The following is a 21542-nucleotide window of genomic DNA, read 5'->3' as shown; positions in this document are numbered from 1 at the left end:
TCATCAAGTCTTTAACTTCATCTTTGTGACATAAATTATTCTGACATTTACACTTTTTAACCTGCACTGATGTTCTGAAAGAGACATTTTTAGTGTCTCCTATGTTGATAAAGAAAGTTTAGTTTTTCTTTGGGTTATTTTATCAATTCTGACTTTGAAGAAAACCAGGACGGGTCTCATCATGGGTCACATGCAGGTTACAATAACCTGTCACCATGTTTTCTACTTCTTCTACACCCAACAGCAAATATCATCACAAAATCCAACATGATGGAAAATAATGCAGCTGCAAAGACTTTAAAACTATTTATAACAGGGAGCAGCTGTTGGCTGTGATTCTATTTTTAACTTATTGCTTTTTCTTTTCTTTTTTTAGTTGTTTTCATTTTTTTACATTTACACTCTGATGTGATACAGCACATGTGATTCTCTCAGTCAAAGTTACTGAAGCAGAGATTTTCAGTGTATGGAAGCATCACTGCTGAAGCTGAAGGATGATTATCAGACAGAAGAGCAGCTGAATGGAAACACATGAAAACCACTATTTGAAGACCTCAGTTTTTATTTGAAGTATTAAAACCATCAACAGTGCCACAAGCATGAAAACATAAAAACTATCAAAGCAATACAGACACAGAGGGAGCAGACTGAGAGAAGCTGCAGACTAAAGCCAGTATCAGAGTCCCAGTGAGTCAGCTCAGGACTGGGAACACTGGTCTGTCATCAGAGTCTCTGAGAGTGGAGTGTGGGAGCCCTGGGTGGCCTCACAGGTCACAGAGCCCACCTTCTCCCACTGGTCTGCAGGGAGCCTCAGGGTGCTGCTCCAGCTGTAGTGGCCGTCATTCTGCAGCGCCCCGGGGCTCCTGCTCTCCTCCCAGCTGATGCTGCCACTGCCATCCACCTTCCAGGACAGCCTCCAGTCTGAGGGGAAGCCCTTGTTGGCCACACACATGACTGTAGCCTTCCCCTGCTGCAGCTCCTCACTAGAGGGCGCCAGCACGGTCAGGGAGGGGGGGACTCGGCCCACTGCAGAGAGAGAGAGAGAGATGTTAGAGAAACTGGGAGTTTGGGTGAAACTGCTCTCCAGCTGTTTCACTTCTCTATCTGAGATTGGTAACCATAGTAACAGACAGGCTTCACTGCTGAACCATGGCAACAGACGAGTTTCAGTACCAAAGATAAAAATATTAAAGCGTTTCTTTGACTTCTGATGTCCTCGTCTGTTATCTGTGAACTATTTCTTAGTTCTACAATTACAATTAAAATAATCAGAAAAAGAAATTTCAGAATTTTATCATAACTCAAAAATTAAACAATTTTGTATATAAAAATGGAAAAAAACAAACAAACTTATTTTTGGTATATTTGGGAAAAATAACTTAATTACAAATTAAATCTCATAAACTGAGCCCAACGTGGTCAGCATGCTTTTAGAGCAGGGGTGGGCAACTCCAGGCCTCGAGGGCCGGTGTCCCTGCAGGTTTTAGACGTGTCCTTGAACCAACACAGCTGATTTAAATGACTAAATTAGCTCCTCAACGGCTGTGTCCCAATTCAGGGTCTGCACGCTTGAAGTACGCATTTTAAGTGCGGTTACGTCACCGCCACGCGACGACGGCTGTCCCAATTCGAAATGTACTTCAAATGCATACTCCAAATGCGCCGTCGATTTCCCCAAATATCAAGCGTGGTCCGGTGCACGCTTCGTGGTCCCATATATCCCACAATTCATAGCGCGGCGGTGGGTGTGGATAATTTTGCCGCAAAATACGGCAGAAGGGAGCGGCCGAAGAGGTTTTTTTTTTTTCCAAACTTTATTGAAATTATAAAGCGAACAGTCAGTCATTCCAGTTCAGTTTGTACAGTAGACATACAAGGCTAATAAGAGTAACAATATACAGTACAATGAAATAAGAAGGATGAATAAATAAAGGACAAAAAAAAGAAAAAAAGAAAAAAGGGGGGAATGTGACAGACTTCATAACAACTTTGTACTTGAAAGTTGTGACAGCTCATTCCTTAAACATTTCTGAATGAATTTCAATCAATGATAAACCTTTTTTATTGGAAGTTAATTTAAGAGAGTGTAAGTAATATTCAATTTCAATCAAAACCAAATTAAATGATGGGGTTGAGTTTTGAAATTTACATTTATGTATGTGGAATTTCCCTAATAAGATGCAGCGGCCGAAGAGTGAACTGTCAAAAGTACTGAATATGACGTCACTTATTTATGTGCGAATGTTTAATAATTGAAGTCAGTCATATATCCACAAACACAACAAGCTGAAAGTCAGTGATATAAGTGTGTGTGTGTATATATATATATATATCAATCATAATAATCTGACAATACTATAATATTGGCCATATTATATTTACATTACCACAGTGAGATGACTTTAGTCTCATGAACAACATTAACTAATTGTTATTTACTAACTAATCTTAAATGACTGTTCAGCACAGAAATGAAGCCCAACAATCATGTTTACAGTCCTGTGGTCTCAGCCTCAGATACTCAACTAATCAAAGTGATGTCATGACAAAAATGAATGACCAACAAAACATTTTTCTCCTTCATTTCTGTCACACAAAGCTGTATGTAACGTGTCTCGCGGTTAGTATCATGGTTGCTAGGCAACCTGAACAGCGCGACGAAGCGTATACCGTCCCATTTCACAAGCCTCTCACTTCTGCACTTCTCGTACTTATAGTACGCACCGTACGTAGTACGCGTAGTGCGCGTACTTCAAGCCTGCAGACCCTGAATTGGGACACAGCCAACATGTCCTGAAGTTCTCCAGAGGCCTGGTAACGAACCAATTATGTGATTCAGGTGTGTTGACCCAAGGTGAGATCTTAAACCTGCAGGACTCGAGGCCTGGAATTGCCCACCCCTGTTTTAGAGTATGGTTAAATGGTAACCATGTGGCAGTATAGTAATTTTAAATCTTCATCAAAGGCGAAATGAAACGGATGACAAATTATTTGCAGATACTTTGGCAAAAGGTTAAAACAAAAATGTGCCATCTATGAACTGTTTTTGAAGAAAAAATTCTAAAAAAAGTTTTAAAAATTTAAGTTTCATTGAAAGAAAATGCTCAAAAAGATTTTAGTGTGAAATAATAATGGCATCATAATTGCATAACTTGTAGAAAACTGCACTTTTGTGTTGCACTGTCTTGTGTCTGTATCACTCCGTTCTGTTTTTGTAGTTCTTGTATACTTGCACTTTATTATAGTCCTATGTTGATTTACTGTTATATGTAGCACCAGGGTCTTGGAGGAACGCTGTCTCATTTCACTGTGTACTGCACCACTGTATATGGCTGAAATGCCAATAAAGCCACTTGAACATGTTACATGTCAGTCGTGACTTGAGTGTGTTCAAAGCAAAAGGAGATAAAAGACCACAAATAAGCAGATTATCAGTAAACCGCCTGACACAACACAACACTCATCCACAAGAAAAACTCAGTAAAACTGGCAAAGAACAACAACAACTGGTAAGCTGCCTGAGTCGCACACAGTGGAGCGCCCGCAGAAAAATAAAATGTCTCTGTTATGGGTCGAATATTTCACATTTCTATCAAGTAAATTATTCCATGCTGTGTTTCAAATTAAACTGAAGAGTCGTGAGTTCATTAGTCTTTGGTGAATAAATAATGACATCGTCTAATATGCCATGTGTCGTTGTTTCTCTCAAACTATATTTACCAAATTTGGACTCTTTTAACTCTAACACATCGATCCAAATTCACCCACAGATGTTCAACTGTCTTAAAGTCTGAAGGACTTGAAGGACACTTTATATGATTTATGTCAACGAACAAGTGGTGTCATGAAACAGCTGAGCAGGCAGGCAGGAAAAGATTCAAATGCAGACTCCCAGAAACAGGACGTAAAATCAAAAACCAGCTTTATTTGCTGAATGGAAATACAAAACAAAACTAGACTGGGGGAAGTATAAACTACAAACACAAAGAGGCACACAGGGAAACACAGCCATGAGGGAGGACGCAACACGAGGAACCCAGCTAATGCGAATAACCACAACGAGACAAAACGACCATGGAAACACAAGACCTTCACAATAAAACAGGAAACATGATGCGGGAGCGGAGAAGAGGCAGACGAAAGGGAGTGAGGGAACACAAGGGAGAGAGCAGACACGACGGGCTGGGAAACATAGATAAACATGACGGAATGAAACACACGGAGGAGAAACAAGGCACAAGAACTCACACCACAATATAAACACAGACACACACAGGGAGACACAAAGGGCAACGACACAAGGGGAAATCTAATAACCAAATCTAAACAGAACAATGCAGGCATTAAAGAATGATCCTTAACATAAACAAGTAGACTTAACATAATACAAAAAAATGACAAAAACACAGGAAACGCAAACCGCTTGGTCGAATGAGCCAGGACAATGACAAGTGGTCTTGAATCATTTCAGCAAAATGCCCCTGCAGGAGAAAAGCCTTCACATCTCCTCACTGCAGGAGTACATTTTGACTTAATTTCTCATCTGTCTATAAATCATGAAGGGTTCATGTGAGTCACATGCCAAATATGCCATGACAACTCTTTTTAGACACATCACATTGATCCAAGTCTCTGCTGGAGTCAGTCAGATGATTTCCATAGAGAGGCACTTTGCATCAGCAGCACCATGCTCCAGTGCTCTGGGAGAGTTTATAGTCCTGAGAGTTGAACACTGGATGACTGACAGCTGTCCTTCATCACAACAGAAGCCACAGAAATCCTCCTCATCAAAAACATGACTTTGATCTGCGTCCTCATCTGGACTCTCCTCTGCTGCTGCTTCACAGGTAAAGTCCAGAGAATCAAACTCCTCTCCTCTATCAACATCTGTCCCTCTGAAATGAAGCCCACAAAACCATGAAGCTGCTTTATGTTTTTGTCTCTGTGTCCTCAGAGTCCAGAGGACAGATCACAGTGACTCAGCCTGGAGCAGTGAGCTCTGCTGTGGGAGGATCTGTGAGCATCAAGTGTACGACCAGTCAGAATGTTTATGCTTCTGGAAGTACACACTATTTAGCCTGGTACCAACAGAAAGATGGAGGAGTTCCTAAACTGCTCATTTCTCGTGCTAGCACTCGAGAATCAGGGATTCCAGCTCGTTTTACAGGCAGTGGATCAAACTCTGACTTCACTCTGACCATCAGTGGAGTCCAGGCTGAAGATGCAGCAGTTTATTACTGTCAGAGTTATCACAGCATCAGCAGTCAGCGTGTGTTCACACAGTGAAAAACAGTCGTACAAAAACCTCCCTCAGTCAGACTGAACAGAAACTGAAGTGACTGCTGCAGCTGGAAGATACTGCAGAGACTGATACAGTTCACTGAGGACACACACACACACACACACACACACACACACACACACACACACACACACACACACATTTGCTTCCAATCTAAAAATAGTTTCTTTTTCTCTTTTCCCTAAAAATTAAGTAAAAATCAGTCAACATGTTCAACAAGTCGAATAGTTATAGAGAAAACTCATTGTGACCTTTGACCTCCATTCCATACTAGAACCACCATAATATCATCTATGATTTGTTAAATTTTAACAGTTATCAGTAAAATAAGACCTTTATGTTAAAATATATGAAAATAAAATCAATAAATATCATACAGCTCAACATAAAAATAAAGTTTAATTTAAATAATCTAAACATAACTTTGAGGCTCAAAAACAAACACTCTGTTTACACAGTGAAAATCTGTCGTACAAAAACCTCTCAGCTGAAGAGGAACTGATCTGAAGCAACAGCTGCAGAACAAACTACAAGACTGGGAGGAACGATTACTTTAATATTTACTGTGGAAGTTCATTTGTGTGCACTCACAGTTTAACATTCATAAACTTATTGAATACGTTGTTAGTAACATGAAAAAAAAATGAAGTGGTGTCCCCGAATAAAAAGATAAATGTTTAATGAGTCACAGAATACAGACACAACACTGGCTCCAGATGTTTAACACATTAACATTATTTTTAGATGACTGATGTTCTCTGCAGCCCATCAGTCTGACTCATTCTTAGTTTCTACATTTATAACAATAAGTTCAGATGAAAAGACGTAGCTGGAAGGTCCACAAAGAAAAAAATGTTGTTTTTGCTCATTAAAGATTTTTATATTAATCCAAGTTGTAAAATATAACAAGCTGTCATTAGAAATACAAATACTGTTGTCAGTGTTTCTGCACTGATGAGCAGCTCTTTTCTATTTGTAAGCTGTTAAATATTAAACTGATCCTTCTGTGGAGCTCAGCTGCAGTCCTTGTTATCACACAAATCCAGAAAATCATTGTAGTCACATCACAACTAGTGTCTATAATATTCTGATATTCTGCTGATTAACAAATCAAGCAGGCTGTTATAACAGTGTTTGTAGGGGATGTGTTCAGTGAAGATTTAGCCTCATTTGGATATTTCCAGCACAAACGAATCACTGTTACTGTTGTAAAAACCTAAAGTTATTTAGTCAGTTTCCAAAGTATTAATGTAGACAGAACAAAGAACTAAAAAGTTTCTCTTTAAATAATATCTTACTAATGCTTAAAAGTGTGACATTAATATAAAGTCCTACCTAAATCTGAAACCAATGAAAATAAGATGTGATCATCCTCCTGACAGACCGTGGACTTTTTCTTGTGTTAAGAGGTTTAGTGAAGTGAGTTTCTCTCATTTTGCTGTGAACACTAGAAGAGATTAACTTCTATATAAGTTGATTAAAGCAGACCTGTAGTCTCTCATCTGCCTGCATTCCTGTGTTTGTTCTGTTAGTCTGTTCTTAACATCATGTCCACTTCAAGCTCAATTCTGTCGTCATTATTTGAGTCCAGTTATTGTCTCGCTGCCTCCTGTGAGTTACTCAGCCTCTGTTTTGTGTGCTTTAAATCTCCTTATCTCCACCTCATCCTGACAATTAGAGATCCTCAGCTAAGTCTCCACCTGCTTCACCTCTGCCACCACCAGCTTCTAGACTCTTCTCTGCTTTGGTGCCTCGTCAGAGTTTCACTGCCAAATAGTTCATTAATCAAACTTCAGTAAATCTTCACTTAAACTTGATTTAGATAAACTCTGTTTAAACATACAGATGAAACCCTGCTCTTTAATTTTACTTATTAGGTTTTAGGTCAGATTAAAATGTAGATCATGAAACAGCTTTGAGACTAGAAATTATGAAGAGCACACAGATAATCTATGGTTGACATGACCTCAACATCTTATAGAGAAATATTTAATATGTGGATTAAAAAATATATTTAACCATTTTCACTGCACATTACACTTGATGTGTCTGTTTACATTTTTATTTTGGTCTGGTTTTACAAATATTACAAAATCTTTATTTTTTAAATGCATTTATTAAACTCACAGAGTCAAAGAACATGTTTTCTCATTACATTTTTATTCTTTTAAGAGTTTGAAATATCAGCTTTACAACAGACACAAAAGGATGAAACTAGAGGAGATTGTTGCTCTGATTGTTGTCATTATGAGATGGAAACATGACTGTTTGATGCTTTTTTAAAAATCTGCAAACAAAAAGAAACAGAGAGAAAGAGGAAAAACAGCATGAAAGACTCAGTGATTGACATCAGGACTGGGAACACTGGTCTCTCCTCAGTATCTCTGAGACCAGAGACTGGGAGCCCTGGGTGGCCTCACAGGTCACAGAGCCCACCTTCCCCCACTGGTCTGCAGTGAGCGTCAGGGTGCTGCTCCAGCTGTAGAGGCCGTCATTCTGCAGCACTCCAGGAGTCCTGCTCTCCTCCCCTCTGATGCTGCTGCTGCCACTGCTGTCGCTCGTCTTCCAGGACAGACTCCAGTCTGAGGGGAAGCCCTTGTTGGCCACACACATGAGCGTGGCCTTCCCCTGCTCCAGCTCCTTGTTGGAGGGACCCAGCACCTTCAGGGCGGGGCGGGTATCACCTAGGAAACACCAATCAGCTTAGAGGGCAGGAACCACAATTTGATTTTCTCCGTTAAGAAGTTTCTGTCAGGTGTTTTTTCTGCTCCACCAGTCATTCACTCACACATTGTTTCACTTCCCTTTAAGAAACCTCTCATGCATATCAGCACAGAGAGAATCATCACACAGTTTGAGCTGAAATATGTTCAAACTACACTGGAAATAAAAGAAGCAGATGTGGAAACATTTACAGCAGAAGTTTGGCTTTAAAATGATTAGAAGTCTAAATCATGGACGACTGAAGAAATGAGTGGACACAAGCACAGAGCAGCTACTCATTCATATAGATTTGAAATGTTATTGAACAGCTCACATGATTTCAAACTAAATCTGAACATCTGACACGATAAAAACATCAGAAAGCAAACTTTAACTCATCCAAACAGCAGCTGATGTGGTGGAAATTTACAAACTAATCATAAGATGATGAAGTTTACTCTTTTCTACATATATTTTACTGTGACAGAAATGTAGATTCAACAAGACAAACTCGCAGAGCTCATCTGAATTAGTCCAGTAAAAAGGACAAACATCAAAAACTCAATTATTTTAAATAAAAAAGTATTTTTCTCTCATCTAAGCAGTCTAACAAATAATTATTAAATAAAATGATACAATATTTAATAATAAACACAGTTTAATTAACTTACTTCCAACATCCAGTCTGGTTCCTCCACCAAAAGTCCACCACAGTGATACAAACTCATTGAGGCGCCGTACAAAAACCTCTGACTGTAGAGAGACACGGCTCTCTGACTCTGAAACAAACAAACTCACCAATATGAATTCTTTAAATCATAATTTCATGACATATTGTTATTATAATTATGAAATAAAAATGAATGAAACACAATAAAACAATTTTCCAAAAATGTAATTTGCATTTATTTTAGAGTTTTTATCCAGTTTTGGTCCTCAGTAACCAAAAGGTTATGGCTGTGATATATTGTGTATTTTAGAGTTTGAAAAAATCTAAAATAGTGCTGTCAGCGTTAATCTAGTTAAAATGACGTTAACGCCATAACCACATTAAGATCAAACCTGCACCATTCTTTTGGTCCACTGCAGTGTAGCAGTCAAAGAAAAGTGAAGTGGCCACAAATGGCCAGGATAGAGCCCAGAGGGTTAATGCATAAAATGTATAAAAATATTATTGATTACAGGGTAATACATTAATGTTAATAGCAACTGTAAGCTTTTTACTTTGAAGTAAGAAGTATAAACAATGCTGTTACTGCCACGGGACCGAGTGCTCTGTACTGAACTGAACTCAGGCGCAGAAACCCAGAGCAGAGACAGCAGATGGCTTTAACAATATTTTATTAGGCCTAAGCGCTCCAAATGTAGCAAGGACAAAAAAAACCTAACCCTGCAATTCTGGCTTGGAGGCAGAATAAACAGAGAAAAACAGATAAACACCATATACACATTTAAGTTCAGGTTTTAGCAGAAATAACACGTTACAGTTAGCATGTAAGAGATTTGGGAGAAAATTCTTTACAAAAACATAATTTACCAGACACTTTTATTAGTGACATACGTATCTATTGACATATAACAGACAATTTAGCAAAGGCTAACTAACATCTGGGCAATAAAAAACAGAGCAGAATGTAAGTTTGTCTTTGTGACAAACGCTACAATGTTGATGCAGGTGGAATGAGAGACATAAATAAAGTGCAATATGCAGTAAAGGGAACAATGTGCACTGATGTCAGATAGTGAAAAGTAGTGAAGTGAATTTGTTTAATAACAAGCAAAAATCTAATTGGTTTGAAACTGACCACTAAAAGCTAACCAGAGGTGTCAAAAGTACACACATTGCAAGTTTAGATACTCGGGGGTCTGACCGTTGTTGTAACGCTAACAAAGTGCCAACATAATCAGTGTAAGAAAACTAGATGATTCCTAGAATTATATAATTATTAACGGCAAATTTACACATGACAGACTCTGTCCCAACCTTTACGATCCACTTGCAAGGTTTCCACAGTCGATGATCCATGCAGGAACGCATTTCCGCCTACTGTAGAGATCACATGCTTCCTGTTACTGTGGAGGTCGCAATATGGCGCTCCCCAGTGGCTGCAGCCCTTCTCTGTGCATGGGGCTGCACGCCGCTAACACGTTAACGATCTAACTGCGCTAATGCGTTGACGCCGTGCAGCCAACGCACGGGGCGATCTGCGTTAACTCGCTAAGAGAGATTTGTGGTGTTAATGCAGTTGTGGCTTCAACGTCATTTTAACGAAATTAACGCTAACAGCACTACTCTAAACATTAAAATGTACTTTCAACCTACATTCACTAAACTTCAAACTGCATCAAAAAACTATTTTGTGTGTACTCCCACACACAGGTTACAAACGATAAGGAGCAGTTATTACACACTACATCACAAAACATGTTCAGGGCATGAAACTCAAGTCTGTCCAGTGTCACAGGTTGTCCTGTTATTCTACAAAACATATACAAATGTGAAGTTAAAACAGAGATGAATGATTCTGAGCTGTGGTCAGGTTTAACTTTTGCATCCTGTGGTCAGCATTGTACATCATTGTGAATCACTGAAAGTGTGTTTCACTGAGTGAGTTTTCTAAAAATCTAAAGTAAGTTTTACAAATTGAACCTTTCCTCTGAATATTTTTTAAATGTCCTTCACTTTTGAGGCCCTGTTTACATGTGCAGGCGTCTTTTGGAAAACAGACTTTTCTATTTATTCTGTCCTGCTTACATGTTAACAGCACTTTAGTCCAAGACAATCCAATACAAAAAGCACATGGCCCAAAAATCAAAAGAATGATAATCAATGAAGTTTCAATGAAGCTCCAGAGGACGACCCGGAGGTCGGCAACACAATAGCCCACGATCAAATAGTTGTGGGGAGGCCTGTGGTGGCGAACTGCATACAAAGCGGTGACGTCGTTGGTGAGGCCACGGCAGAAAAGCCCCCAGTGGCTTGCCTACACACACTCTGCGCAGGTGCATAGCATTGGCTTGGCAGGCGTCGGGCACGCTGAATGTCACGGCAGCATGAGAGCCACGAATAGTGGAGCTGCTGGCGACGGATGCGTAACTGAGACGAAGCCGAACCAGCAAGCGCGGGGACTGCTGGCGGGGACGAAGCAGAAACGGCAGGCGTGCAGTCCACTGGCAGCTGCAGCCGCAGTGGGCAGAGTAATCCAGCAACTCCCGAGCTTGGATCGTCTCCTTGGCTCGGACCAGATAGCAGATCAGCGCCGAAGCCGACGGGATCTCCAGCAGTTCGGGATTGCCGTGAAGAATCACCTCCATGGTGTTTACTCCCACAAGCTTTGTCCACACATCCGAGGTGCCAGAGATGTATGCTCACAGGTTCCAGAGACGGTGACACCCTCCTCACGAACAGCATCCACTGGGTCCATCTTGCGTCAGATCGTTCTGTCACGGCAGGGTGTGCCTGTGCTTTTTTGATACAGGACCCAAAAGCAGATGATGACAGAGGAGTTGCAGGTTTCAGCAAAAAACGAGCCTTTATTTGGGTTGAGGGCTGAACCAAAAATGAAAACTGAAAAAACTATGAGAACTGTGACAACGGTGACAATTGTGGTGGGTATAACAGACGACCTGTCAATGACATTGGCAGGGCTCGTTGGATGAGCCGTGTGGAATTTAATGAGGACCCAAGATGCAGGCAGCTGAGGGAGGGAGTTTTTATAGAGAAGGTGGAGGTACAAACAGAAACGGCAGAGGAGTGGAGGAAACTAAACAAAACCTAAACTGGAAAAAACTAAGAAAACAAACCTGAAGCGCCAACGAACACGGAGAAGTGGGAGCAGGCAGGCACAGAACAAAACCCTAACAAATGGAAAACCTTAACAAAAGATATAACAGAATAAACAAAGAACATAGAATAATATAAATACACACAAAACACAGAGTCGTCAGACTCAGGACCATGACAGACATACAGAAAACACACCGACTTAAATACATACGGCGGACGAAAGCGAAAGCATTTGCCAAGAATGTTTTCATTAATCAAGTGTATGAAAAAAATACACACAGGTCCTTTTCTGTCACCATGGGTACCTACGCCTCCTCCATTGCCCCTGTTACCTCTGGTGTCCCCCAGGGGTCTGTGCTGGGTCCCATGCTGTTCTCTTTATACTTGTTACCCTTGGGCCGAATCTTTGATAAATACAATATTTCCACTTTTATGCGGATGACATTCAAATCTATTTTGAACTAGCTGAGGATGTCATGTTGTCGTTGCAACATTTCTCCGATTGTATGAATGAAGTTAAAATCTGGCTACTGAGCAATTCCCTCATTCTAAATGATAAGAAGACTGAAATTGTAATCTTTGATACTCCCTTCTCTCGGGCTGAACTAATTGGTATTTTTGGGCCCTTTGCTGACTCCCTTTATGACACTGTGAGGAACCTGGGTGTTGTCTTGGACAGTTCCTTCAAGTTGGACAAACACGTGTCCTCTGTAGTTAAATCGAGTTTCAATCAACTACGTCTAATCTCTAAGGCCAAGCCCTACTTACCACGTAAAGACCTGGAGAAACTTATCCATGCCTTTGTTACATCAAGATTAGATTACTGTAATTCCCTTTACACTGGTCTCCATTCTGCCGTTGTTCACAAACTGCAGCTCGTTCAAAATGTGGCTGCGCGTCTTTTAACTGGAACTGCAGGTTTGAGTCTATTACTCCAGTTCTTTCCGACCTGCACTGGCTCCCTATTAAACTTTGTATTGATTTTAAAATCTTATTGCTCACTTTTTAAAATCATAAATAGCACTGCGCCCAGCTATCTTACGGATCTCCTCAGCTTTTATACCCCTGGGAGAGCGCTTAGATCAGCAGGCCAAATGCTCCTGGTGCGACCTAGATCTCGGCTCAAGACCAGAGGTGACCGCGCATTCGCTGCTGTCACACCCTACCTCTGGAATAACCTCCCTCTAGCTATTCGGCGTCTGATTCAATTCAATCTTTTAATCTCGATTAAAAACTTATTTGTTTAGCCTTCCTTTCCCCGCCTCCTAGAGCCCGCATTTTTGGTGTACTGTAAGTTATCTTTTTCGCTTTATTAATATTTATAATGTTTTAACCTTCAGCCTTTTGGGTTGTGCCTACTACGCCTGGTGTATTATTGGTTAGTTATGTCACCCGCCTGTTAGTATATTTTATTTGTATTTTGTGTTTTGTATTTGTATTTATTATTGCTCTAACTCGTTCTGTGAAGCACTTTGGCATACCTGTGTTTTTTTAAATGTGCTATATAAATAAAATTGTATTGTATTGGATTGTATACAGGAGGTGATATGGGGAAGTGGGAACAAGTGGGGAAACAGCTGACTGACATTAACATAATGACGGGACAGGAGAAGTGAACCTAATCCAACGAACAAAGAAATCCACTGCAAATGTAATAACCTTCCAAATAAAGCTGAGCTCTGTGTATTGCTGAATTCTAAATTTCAGTGCTAGACTAAAAATAAATCAAATAAATGTATTGTTTTGCAGATACAAAATATCATTTGAACTCTTTTAAATTCTATTGAGTGCAATCTGTCTGCGTGTATAACGGAAATCTAACAAAACTGTAAAAATCTATTTGAGTTCATCTGAAATCATACAGATTAACTGTATGATTTCAGATTAACTCAAAAAATGTAAAAATTAAACATAATTTATGGACACCGTTTGATTTCTTTGCATGTAGCTATATTAACATTTATACATTTAATAAATCATGAAATTAATACGCGCATGTTCTCGTAACAATGCAACTAACTGTTTGCTCTTCATTCAGTGAAGTGAGCATCACACGCTGCTCATATAAAACATATTCTGACAAACAGCCGCACAGCTGAGGAGCCTTTTTTAAAGAAACTTGAAGGATAACTTCCCAAAGTCTGACCTGCATCGGACCATCCGCTCAGTGTCCGTGGTTACCATGGTTACTGCAGAAGCTGCTATGAATTAAACAGTTGTCCCTGAGATAACTTACCGGAGACATGAATGTTTGTTTTTCCTTTACAAAAGAATTGGATGACTTGGATAACTTATAGGAGTATCAGACTCCACGTGCCATGTCCTCGGAAATCTGGACTCGTGTGGATTTTTCAAGGACAAACTGGTAAGAGTCGCACACCACTATACTGAAATAAAGAAGCTATTACTGAAATACACGAGCTATATTATAAACTATGATATAAACTTAAGGTTTAGTTATAAAGGACACCTTCCTACCTTTAGTCTTATTCATGAGCAGTATCAGTTGTCTTCTAACATCCAAGAGTCTGCACGATGTGTTTCATAGGTCCTAACTAGAGATGGACGGTCCGATACTGACCTCAATTACTGGATCGGATATCGGAGAGAAATAAAAAATGTAATCCGATCCATTAAATATCAAAAAAGCACCTCACAAAACTTGCGACCTGGCGTAACTCGGCTCATAACCGTAGCACGTCGGAGCAGTATGCATCAAGTGATAGAGTGGCTGTGGCGTGCGGGACCTGTCGGTGGTCTGGTTGAGCATTTGGAGCCTCGCCACCAAACCGGCATTTCATCTCCAAGAAAGTGATCCCAGAGACAAGTAAAGCAAGTGTGTAAGTTCATCTCTGAATGTTTGTAAAGCATTCCAGCGTTAAGCTTAACAACCGATATAGGGAGCGACTGCCTCTTCTCTCCCCCTCCCTCTCCTGCTGCTACTTCAATCATGAAACTGATCAATGATCAGCTGATCGGCTTTTCTGTCGCGAGTCCATCTCTCTTGTTTGTTTGTGCCAGAAAGAGGAAACAAGCGGCTGAACAACAGCAGCATGTTTAAGCTTGATAATCTGTTGTTAGAATTTATTTAATATTACTTTTCTACACCAGGATCTTTTTCTACGTAGCTGACGGCTGGTAACTGTGCAGGGGCGGATCTAGCAAAGTTTAACCAGGGGGCCGATAGGGCATGAACAGGGAAAAGGGGGCACAAAGATATACTTTCTTTCTTATTCTCTTTTAAATGTCTGGCTTTTAATAAATAATTATCTGAATATTACACCAAAATTTTAATCTGATGTAAAAGTATAGAAGACCATTACTGTATATAGTAACTGTTAAGTCTAATATACCCTTGTAAGCTATAGTACTTTTTCCTTTGGGAAGGTACCATCTTTGCATTCTGCAGTTCTGTTGAAGAAAGATGTTGAATCTATTTAAATATTGTAGAAAAATAATTGATTTCTGTGCATTTTTTTCACACTGCATCAAATTAAAGTTGATTACGTCGATTAAGCATCATGAGGTGGGGGGTGGTTCCCTTTTTTTATTTATTTTTTGCTGGGAGTTTGCAACCCTATTAGTTAGGTTGCTTACTCTTTTAAATACCAGAATAGGGAGGATGGAGTAGGTTTAAGTTTATTAGATTCATCAGTTTTGCTGAACTATGGAATATTTTGGGTGCAGTGTATTTTTTGCTTACAGGTATAACAGAATAGCATTAGTGTTTTTTTTTAAACTTGAGTTTGGACCCATACAAAATGCAGCAAGATATTAAAAAAACAGTTTTATTGATTATAAAACACACTATATTGGATTCATATCGGTATCTGCCGATATCCAAATTTATAATATCGGTATCGGACATAAAAAAGTGGTATTGTGCCATCTCTAGTCCTAACATGAGGATCCCAGAACCAAAAAATAACCCAAAGGGTTAAAAAGATTTCCATATTAATGCAGATGATGTATATGATTGTGGGACTTGTATAAAAAAATGTATATGCCATATTTGTCTGTGAAGGTTCTCAGTACTCCAGGTCATCGTAGTCAAAGGAGCTTGCAAAGAAAAGCATCTGGACTTCTTTAAGCTGCTTGAAGACGTTTCACCTCTCATCCTAGAAGCTTCTTCAGTTCTAAGGTCAAATGGCGGAGAGTCCCAGATTTAAACCCAGTGGGAGTATCCCCCCAAAGAGGGACAAAAGGACCCCCTGATGATCCTCTAATCACGGTGTGCAAACGGGTGTGGGTCCCAATCAGCCAGGGTTTCAGGTGAGCTCATTGTGAAACCTGGCACCACCTTATCATGCAATTTCCTGAGGTCAGATGGCCCAGGATGTGAGTGGGCATTAAGGCGTCTGGGGAGGGAACTCAAAACTGGATTATAGATGGCAGACAGTTGGTGTCGTAAACCACCCTCTGTTCAAAGATGTTCGCTCACAGTGAACGTAAATGGCTTCTTTCACTCCTCTTTCAAACCATCTGTCCTCTCTGTCCAAAATGTTAACATTGGCATCCCATTTCACCGAAACAATAACGCAGTGCACAGTGTGACGTCAAAAAAGGCGCACACATTTGACGCTGCACTTGTCTGGAGGAACGGAGTTTTCGAAAATCTCCACCCTGGCAGGAGTTTTAAAAATCTCAGTTTTCAGTGACCAAAAACGCCATTTACGTGTGGACGAAAGGTGCAAAAATATGGGTCTTCAAAAATACCCGGGTACATGTGGATGTGTGGACAAAGCCTAAGGCTACGTCCACACTAATTTTTCTCTCCGTTTTGGCCTCCCATCCACACTGAGATGGCGTTTTCACAGATGGAAAACACAGCGTTTTGAAAACACATACATTTCAAAAGGATGCTTTCCGTGGCAGTGTGGACAGTGAAAATGGAGACTTTCTAAAACGATGAAACATGATGCAGTCATGTGATCAATAAAACTAAGGCTACGTTCACACTGCAGGCAAAGCGCATCAAATCCGATTTTTTTGACCCTATGCCACCCATATCCGATCATGGTATGACAGTGTGAACGGCACAAATCCGATATTTTCAAATCCGATCTGGGTCACTTTCGTATGTGGTACTGAATCCAATACATATCTGATGTTTTAGAAAGCGACTGCTGTTTGAACGGTCATGTCGCATTAAATCCGTCTTTTACGTCACTGACACAAGACAGACGCCAATTATCAGGCCGGGGAAGCGCCCGAGAAGACATCGCGAACGCTTCCTGGCCATCCCGTGTAGATGTTAGTGAAACTGTTGGGAAGACAACGTGAACATTTTATTTGTACTGCATAATCTGCAGATTCTGACAGAAATCTGCAACTATCCTTTGAAGCACCGCTCCTCTCTAAAACAGCAATAAGGATCATTATTAGGTTATCTACATTATTATGTAAATAACAAAATAACTTAAAGCAAAATTTGGGAAACGTAAAGTCCGAAGTCTTTCTATTAAGGGCCATCAGTCAAACAATATTGTTTGCTTTGGGTCTAAACAGAGCGCGTTGTGTATGAACATCTTCTTTTGCGCATGCGGGCCGCATCGAGCGTTCACACTAGAGAGCGTTTGCTGTCGCATTTTATTTGTAGTGTGAACAAGCAGACAAAAAAAATTGGATTTGATCAAAAAATCGGAATTGAGCATTAAGACCTGCAGTGTGAACGTAGCCTAAGATAGCGGAGGGCATTATACAGCAGTTGTTTTGTTTGCTCTCAATTTTGACAGCCTATTAAAGATTAATATCAGTCTGTACATGCTCCAGATAGCTTTTCTTCAAATTCTTTAACTTTCACTCGCTTTTGCAACTTTGTACTTTTGTGTTACTTGCAGCAACAACTGTACCTCATTGTTATTCCATTTAAAAAAACTTGGTGCTTTTCCTCAACATTTTGCTGCGACGTTTCAAAGAGCCGGAAAGTAAATAAGCGGCAGACAGAAATGAGGCAGGTCAAATCATTTTGGGTTTCACATATGAGCAGTACTGGAACGTAAGCGTTTTCGGCTGTTTCAATGTGGACGCACAACTCTGTGAAAACGACTGAAAACGCTACTGTGGACGCGGAGCGTTTTCACACATGAAAACGCCTTTCAAATCTATCCGAGCTACTATTAAAAACCAAAACAAACAAACAAACAAATAAAAAAAACCATTAAAAGTCACAAAAACCTACAAGGGCACTTAACACCACACACAGTCAAACAAAATACACAAAAAAGTATTAAACAGAAAAAAAAGTATACAATCCTAGTAATTTGCACCCCCACAGGTGAACTGCTGCCTGAGCCAAATGTAGTTGTTGTGATATTTGATCCCAGCGCACTCCAAAGAGGAATGTAGAATAGTTCTGTGGCGACTGAAACAAGTCAAACATCGCTGTAAACAAACCATCAAAACGCACGGGCAGGGGATCACGAAAGCCCGACTACTTGGGCAGAACAATTATAAACCATCTCACAAAATAAAACTGTAGACAGGACAAGATAAGCAGTTCCTTAAAGGATGGGCCCAAAACAGCGGCTGCTTGCAGGCGTTTCCCTCATCCTGACACATATCTTTATATTTTGCTGGGCAAATTTGGTTACAGGAACAGTAATTTCTTGACAAATGTGCAATCATACAGGTGTGGTTGAAAAGTTTAGATTCACTCCTTATGGGTATGAGTGTTATGGGAATTTGGGTTTTAATGATTTAGCTGAACTGTTTTTTTGTTTTTTTTTACCTGAATGGTATGATTGTACAGTATTGTATCTTTAATGACTTTAAGAAGCAAGAATTGGGTGCACACGTTTTTAATTTACTGAGGAGACAAACGGCTATATGGCAGCTGTGTCACTGACAACTGACAATCTAAATGTTCTTGCTTAACAATGACTGTAAAAAATCAACATTGATCAGAAACTTTTATTCCTCATTTATGCAAACAGATTGAAAATTGGAATTATTCAAATATACAGTTATGTTGTTTAAAAATGTTCAGTATAAATGAGTTTTTAGCTTCAGCCTAAACTGAAAATGTATACACAATCTGAAGACAAATAAAACAAAGCTCAAAATCAAGATCTTTTTTAAAATTTTTTATTATTTCAATTCAATTCAATTCAATTCAATGTTATTTATATACCGCCAAATAACAACAAAAGTCGCCTCAAGGCGCTTCAGAGAGAAAAACCCAACAATCATATGACCCCCCTTATGAGCAAGCACTTTGGCGACAGTGGGAAGGAAAAAACTCCCTTTTAATAGGAAGAAACCTCCGGCCAGAACCAGGCTCAGGGAGGGGCGGCCATCTGCTGCGACCGGTTGGTAATTTGTGGTATTTGTTGGTAATAATTTCATGTGGTCTTTAGGTGAACAGTTCCACAAGTTCTTGTTACTCTTCTGGGCTTTTAAATAAGTGAGTACTCTTCTTTGTAACGCCACCATGTGTCAGCTAAACTTTAGCTTACACATGAAAACATCCTAGAGAAGATATTTGGTCTCTTCAATGGTGCATTCTTATGAAACTTTTGACAATCTCTTTGTCACATTTCGGTGGCCAATTTTCATTAACTGCATGACAGTGTTTGGATATTTCCACTTTTCCTTGAGTTCATTATATACTGCCACGCTGACCTCTTCAATGTCCTTCCAAGGAAGATTTTAAGCTTTTGGGACACAATTTTATCCCAGACTTTTTGGGCAAGCCTCTGTTTAATGGCTTCATCAGCCCCCTAGAGGCAATTTCCCTGCTTCATTGTCTTGCTCATTGCGTGCATAACCAGATCTCTGGCAAAGCGTTCCACAAGTTCTCTGTACTCGTCTCGGTTTTTAGATAAAGTGAGTATTCTTTTGGGTAATGCCAGCAGATGTCTGGTGAATGTTGGGACAGTAATATCATCCTCAAGCTCTTCCTTCAGACTTGAAATCAAATGTTTTTCCTTGCACTTATGCACTTTACAAAGATTGGTGAAAATGGCTTTCGCCATACTGGGCAGCCTCTTTGGACATAGATCCAAATGTTTTCCCTCAATTTCAGGCCAGATTTTCTCCATCAGACGATAACAGTTGGGAATCCTTGTGGAGTCTTTGTGTTTAGCGGAGACTTTCTCTAAGGCCCGTGAAACTACCAACTGAGTAAGTGCATAAACAAACATTTTTTCTGCAGACACATCATCAGATGCCAGACTGATGACAGAAGAAGAATCAACTTCTGACTCATGTACAGCTGGAATCACAGGCTTTTCCACGGGACAAGCTTCTATTTTGTCCCAGTGTTTGTATCAGCTGTGGGCATACAGCTTTTCTTTGGTTCTGCTGTGGCTTGGGATTGTGTGTCCACATGCTGAAGACATTTGCCGGCCTCTGTCTTCAGTTCTGCAGCATCTGTTTTTTCATTATCACTGCAGTTGTCTACAGATATTTCTTTCAGGATGCTGTCTTTTCCTCCTTTTGCCTCCGTTTCCTTGCATTTATCAACGTCTGACTCATATGCAGCTGGCATTGCAGGCTTTTTCATGGGACAAGCTTCTATTTTGTCCCAGTGTTTGTATCAGCTGTGGACTTTTTCTTCATACAGCTTTTCTTTGGTTCTGCTGTGGCTTGGGATTGTGTGTCCACATGCTGAAGACTTGCACTGGCCTCTGTCTCCAGTTCCGGAGTTTCTGTTTTTTTATTATCACCACAGTTGTCTACAGATATTTCTGTTACGATGTCTTCCTTTGCTGGTTTACCCCTGTTTTCTCATGGGAATCAGCGTCCACTGACTCAAGACACTCCTCTGTCTGTGTGGACACCGGAGCTCCCTTCTCCATGGTTGTCTCTGTTGCATCCACTAACATGGAGCAAAGTTTCAACATGTCCTGTAACAAAGTGGAAGGCAGCTTAGAGTTGCAGTACTCTGGGTTTGACTGCAGAGATCTCCACTGTGGTACAATTGTACCAAAAAAGTAGTCGCTTAAGCACTTCCATGTTTCCACTGAGGAGTAACTGTGTGGAGTTGTCATGTTGAAGGTTGGATTTCTACTTCTTTGACTCTGAATGTGAGAAGTGGAAACAAATTGCTGGGGGTTGATGTTGTGGCAGGTATGTCTGCTCTTTGTGAACTAAATGTGTTTAAATGTTGCTCGCTGTTCTGATGCATGAATGCGCTCTGAACTAAATCGCAGGTGATTATGGAGTTCTGGAGTTCTATTTATAGGCTCGTCCTGTAGGCCCCGCCCACTGCCCTTTGCTAATTGCCAAGCCCCGCCCACATCGAATGACTCTTGCCTAGCAACCGCTAGACGATAGTAGCACGGATGGGCGAGCCATGTGACGTCATCCAGTGTTCTTTGATCAAAGAGAAGTAAGTGTTGGCTTTCTTGCCGCTCAGCAATTGATAACAAAGAACCTTGAAATGTGTTTTTAGCTAAACTTTGACACAGCTGCAGGACATTAATAATAATGAGAAGCTACTTAATATATAATATATATATATATATATATATATATATATATATATATATATATATATATATATATATATATTATTATATAAGTAGTCTCATTATTTTAATGTCCTGCAATAAATAGATAAATACAAAAAAGGGTTTTAAAAAGTGTGTAAGAGCCAAAGTGAATGTTTATGTTTGTGTTTATTTATTGTGGTGGTACAGGTGTTTAGATTTTCCTGCACCTCAGGTGATCGCGTGTTATTTACGTGACACAGGCGTACTCGTCAGGGAGGAGGTGGCTCTGATCGGGTGTTCACCCCACTATTTT

The 21542-nt window shown here is 40.1% G+C and overlaps 3 gene segments (V, D, J or C); 1 reads left to right on the top strand and 2 right to left on the bottom strand.

The window, feature by feature from the left end:
- Positions 1 to 542: 542 nt before the first annotated feature.
- LOC120728250 lies at positions 543 to 4525 on the bottom strand. The segment is given in 2 exon segments: positions 543 to 1227; positions 4513 to 4525. Coding segments are annotated over 2 exon segments (543 nt in total).
- Positions 4526 to 4795: 270 nt separating this feature from the next.
- On the top strand, positions 4796 to 5286 carry LOC120728249. The segment is given in 2 exon segments: positions 4796 to 4847; positions 4955 to 5286. Coding segments are annotated over 2 exon segments (384 nt in total).
- Positions 5287 to 7443: 2157 nt separating this feature from the next.
- Positions 7444 to 8722, bottom strand: LOC120728158 (the record flags this gene model as incomplete). The annotated part of the segment is given in 2 exon segments: positions 7444 to 7986; positions 8677 to 8722. Coding segments are annotated over 2 exon segments (381 nt in total), but the record flags the coding sequence as incomplete, so codon positions are not given.
- Between the last annotated feature and the right edge of the window lie 12820 nt (positions 8723 to 21542).

Source organism: Simochromis diagramma, unplaced genomic scaffold (assembly GCF_900408965.1).
Source record: "Simochromis diagramma unplaced genomic scaffold, fSimDia1.1 OVJJ01000307.1, whole genome shotgun sequence".
In the NCBI taxonomy this organism is placed as follows: domain Eukaryota; kingdom Metazoa; phylum Chordata; class Actinopteri; order Cichliformes; family Cichlidae; genus Simochromis; species Simochromis diagramma.
The sequence above is the reverse complement of the archived record's forward strand: the minus strand, read 5'-3'. Positions and strand labels throughout refer to the sequence as shown.